The 3,676-nt window shown below is 38.4% G+C and overlaps 1 protein-coding gene across 1 annotated transcript; it reads left to right on the forward strand.

Moving 5' to 3' along the window:
* Positions 1–572: 572 nt before the first annotated feature.
* LOC116160200 (transmembrane channel-like protein 5) lies at positions 573–2,883 on the forward strand. Its single transcript, XM_031473344.1, has 7 exons — positions 573–1,226; positions 1,278–1,398; positions 1,665–1,777; positions 1,843–2,133; positions 2,187–2,345; positions 2,394–2,686; positions 2,772–2,883. The coding sequence occupies exons 1-7, from the start codon at positions 1,096–1,098 to the stop codon at positions 2,822–2,824; spliced, it is 1,161 nt and encodes a 386-aa protein (XP_031329204.1). The 5' UTR covers positions 573–1,095; the 3' UTR covers positions 2,825–2,883.
* Positions 2,884–3,676: the final 793 nt, after the last annotated feature.

Genomic DNA, 3,676 nt, shown 5'->3' on the forward strand with positions numbered 1-3,676 from the left:
AGTCCGGCCCCGTCGCTCACTGATCTCGAAAAAGAGTCGCACAGGAAAGTTATACTTTGTACAAACCAATTTATTTCGATGAGATCTGTCATTAGAATACCATGAAGGGTAGGAAATGTGTTTACCCCCCCCCTCCCCCAATTTTCTAAAGTTTAACTTGGCACCACTAAATGCATGCGTATGCAAAATCTGACACCAATTGGTTGTCGTAGGTAAAAGTTATGCACGTTTTACTTTCAAAAACAGCATCTCGTGGGGGGGGGGCCCTTTTAGACAGCGATATTTGATGGCCGTCTGGCACACCTTCAAGGTATAGGCTACCTACTGCAAAAAAATCCAGGCCTCTAGGACCATTCCCCTAGAAGTAGTTCAAAACGGTAGAAGTGGGTCCGGACGGACGGACAAAACGCAAACAATAGCACATTTTTTTTAATTCTTCAAAAATGCGCTAAACTCGAATTAATATACAGGGAGATTTGCATTAGCCTTTCCTTAGACGTTTGAAAATGAAGTGGGGAAGGGGGGGGGGGGGGGGGGGGGAGGATGAACACACCTTATAAAACTCTACCGATGCTGCATTATTTTCAGAGTTTAATAAAAATTCTCAAAACAAAAAACATAACTAAACTGCAATTTAATGTGGGCTACTTCAACAACAACTAAAACTACAGCGACATCTTACAGTTGAAATAAAGAACTTATGTATAATTGCTTGCTAGTCTCTCCTCTAACGCCGCCTCCGGCAACTGCGAGTACTTATTGACTTTCTCTCTTAACGGTTTTCTCTCTTTCACATCTTGTGTCAATTGTTACCACTTTTTGCTAGATAAGTATGACTGAATCTCGGTGGAAAATGCTAAATGTTACACGAGGTAAAAACCACTATCGCGAGTACGTTAGTTTGTAGATTGCGACAAACTATTACAAGACCTTATTCTACAGTAGCAATTGATTATATTTTGATTATTTCAGGAACTTCTTAGCGAGTCATTTCAAATTGTTAAACATGTGCCCTTTCTACAACAATTCTATACGGTGGTTTTACAATTTGTCTGTAACGTTATTGTTATATTTCTTCTGGGCGGAGTCGGTTACATGCTATGGCTATTGTTGAACGAAAATACAGCTCATTTAAGTCAATCATCGTCCAGCATAGGCGTTATTATTGCTGTCGTTATCAATATCATCATGCTGCTCTTCCCGTTGGTATTTGGATTTATCGTACGGTAAGTGTGGCGAGAAGTTTGTGATTGATGTTAAAAAATGTGTATTTATAGCTACGAGGATTACAAGCATCCACGTGCTGCCTTATATGTTACGTTGCTCAGGACCTTTTTATTAAAGGTTGTCCTTGTGGGAACATTTCTTGGATTTTGGTTGAAGCAGTCTACAAAACAAGTAAGTTATTTTTCGCTTATGATTAGTTGCGTAAAAGGTGTGAAAACCGTTGCTAGTAAAATATTTCCAAAATTGTCGGGGCAAAATTTTCCCCAAATTTTTACCACTTCACAATTGAGGAATTTGAAAATCCGGACAGTACGATCTTTTGGAGAAAACCTTTGTTTTGGCCGTTTTGGTTCTTCAATTTTTTGGTTAACAATTTTCCCATGCGTTTTTTTGTTTAAACTGCACCGCATGATTTTTAGATTTTTACTTTTTTGTAGAAATGTTGGGAAACTGCAATAGGACAACATATTTTTCGTTTGATTTTGTTTGACTTTTTCTTTTCGATTGTTCTGACTTCAGTTGTAGAAGCTGTTTGTTACTCAATATATACGTAAGTTCTTTGACGCGTTTGATTATAGATATTTTTTCCCTAAAGTCATAATGGCAACATTTTAGAAAGCTCTGGAGGGGAATTGGCGCGCCCACGTTTGACATTGCGAGATACACGTTGCAGCTCTTGTATAACCAAACGTTATTTTGGGTCGGATTTTATTTTTCGCCGTTGTTAGCCGTCGTCGTGGTGATTAAATTGTGGCTGTCTTGGTATATTCGACGGACTTGCACTTTGAAGTTTTGTAAGCCCTACTCGAAATCGTGGAAGGCGGCTCAAACGCAAACCTTGTTTTTGATTTTGTCATTTTTATCGCTGCTTCTCGTCATAATTACACTGGGATACATAGTGGTGGAGTGAGTATCAATTGCCTGCAAATATATTTATCAGTGATTAATGTATATTGTAGTGTTAAGAGTTCAGCATGTGGGCCTATGCGAAATTACACTTATATGTACGAGTTGATTCTTAAAGGGATCTTTCAACTGGAACAGCATAACGTGTTTTGGAGAATTCTAATGTACTTTACGAAACCGGGCGCGGTAGCACTCATGCTTCTTGCCATGTGGTAAGCATGTGATTTATTCGTATTTACACTGTGCGATTGTGCTTTAAGTGTCGTGGTTTACTATTTACGGGCGAAAGCAATCGCACAAAAAGGAATAGTTGATATTTTACGCGATATGTTGGTGCTGGAAGCAAAGGATAAGGAGTTTTTACTGAGGACTTTTTCCAAAGTTGCTGATCAGTGTAACTTACCAAACGAGCACAAAGTGTATACCATGTATGAGAATGTTACTGACATTTGGTCTGCAGAGAAATGCCACTATCGCAATGGAAACGGAAATGATTGTGGTAGTTCAACTGAAACAAGTACAACTGCTGAAGTAGACGAACTTCAGGCCACTGGTAATATGATTTGCGCATTATTAACGAATTTGATTTAAATGCTAATATTGGTTTGACCCTTACTATTATTTGTTTATATTTACAGAGCAATCCTTGCAACTTCTCAAAGAAAATAAACCCCCTAAGAAACACAGATGATTATTTGAAATATTTACACTTTTATATGTATAATGAACAATAAATAGTAATGTTTAAGATTGTATTGTTAATTTATTAATAAAAACTAACTTTTGGTAAACCTGTTATATTTTTGTCTTGTGCATATCGACCATATGGAGTATGGTTTGCACTATGGACCAACTGGAAGGTAAACACAGTCCAGTCTTATTATAGCAATACGAACCCCACTCCACAGCAACTCAATTTGCTGTACTGTTTTTTTTAAACAAAATTAGGGTAAATAAAAGATTGAGGCATCATGGTTTAAAAGTGATGAACTGAAATTAGTCCCAGTTACAATGATATGGAGTAAGGTCTGAGGCTCGATCCAAGGCATATTTTTAACTGTATTTTTTTTCGGATAGTGGTCCCTAGACCTAGATTTCAGGTGCATTAAAAAATTAAACGCGCACATTGGGCGTGCAAAATAAATGCTGTTACACGTACGTTGAAAGAACAACCACGCATTGATAAATCACCCGAACAGCCGCGTCTTTAACTCACTTATTTAAGCGATCCGCACCTCCACGCTATTGACCGACGAAAAACGGACAACCAACTACGTCGCCAAATTAATTCCCGTATGCGTACTGTTTATCAATGCTCCCTGTAGTAGACATAACAATATACGAGTACTGTCTCATCAGTAAATTGCAGTATTTTTTAAATCCATGTGGAAGGCGGGAAAAGTGTGAACTAAATCGCGAGTTGTGTAGTGTGTGAAGGCACTATGTCAAGGCCAATTATCGAATTCTCTGTTGCTGAGGGTACTTTCCCAGCTGGGGGGGATTCTAGACCCCCCCCACCAAACATTGAGTGTTCGCACTAAAA

Source organism: Photinus pyralis, unplaced genomic scaffold (assembly GCF_008802855.1).
Source record: "Photinus pyralis isolate 1611_PpyrPB1 unplaced genomic scaffold, Ppyr1.3 Ppyr1.4_LG1, whole genome shotgun sequence".
In the NCBI taxonomy this organism is placed as follows: domain Eukaryota; kingdom Metazoa; phylum Arthropoda; class Insecta; order Coleoptera; family Lampyridae; genus Photinus; species Photinus pyralis.

Bases quoted from the DNA above. Each gene is read 5' to 3' on its own strand.
- LOC116160200 (XM_031473344.1), top strand. From the start codon at position 1,096: ATGCTATGGCTATTGTTGAACGAAAATACAGCTCATTTAAGTCAATCA. The intron at 1,399-1,664 runs GTAAGTTATTTT...ACTTTTTTGTAG, and splicing joins TGAAGCAGTCTACAAAACAA to AAATGTTGGGAAACTGCAAT. The intron at 2,134-2,186 runs GTGAGTATCAAT...TGTATATTGTAG, and splicing joins CTGGGATACATAGTGGTGGA to TGTTAAGAGTTCAGCATGTG.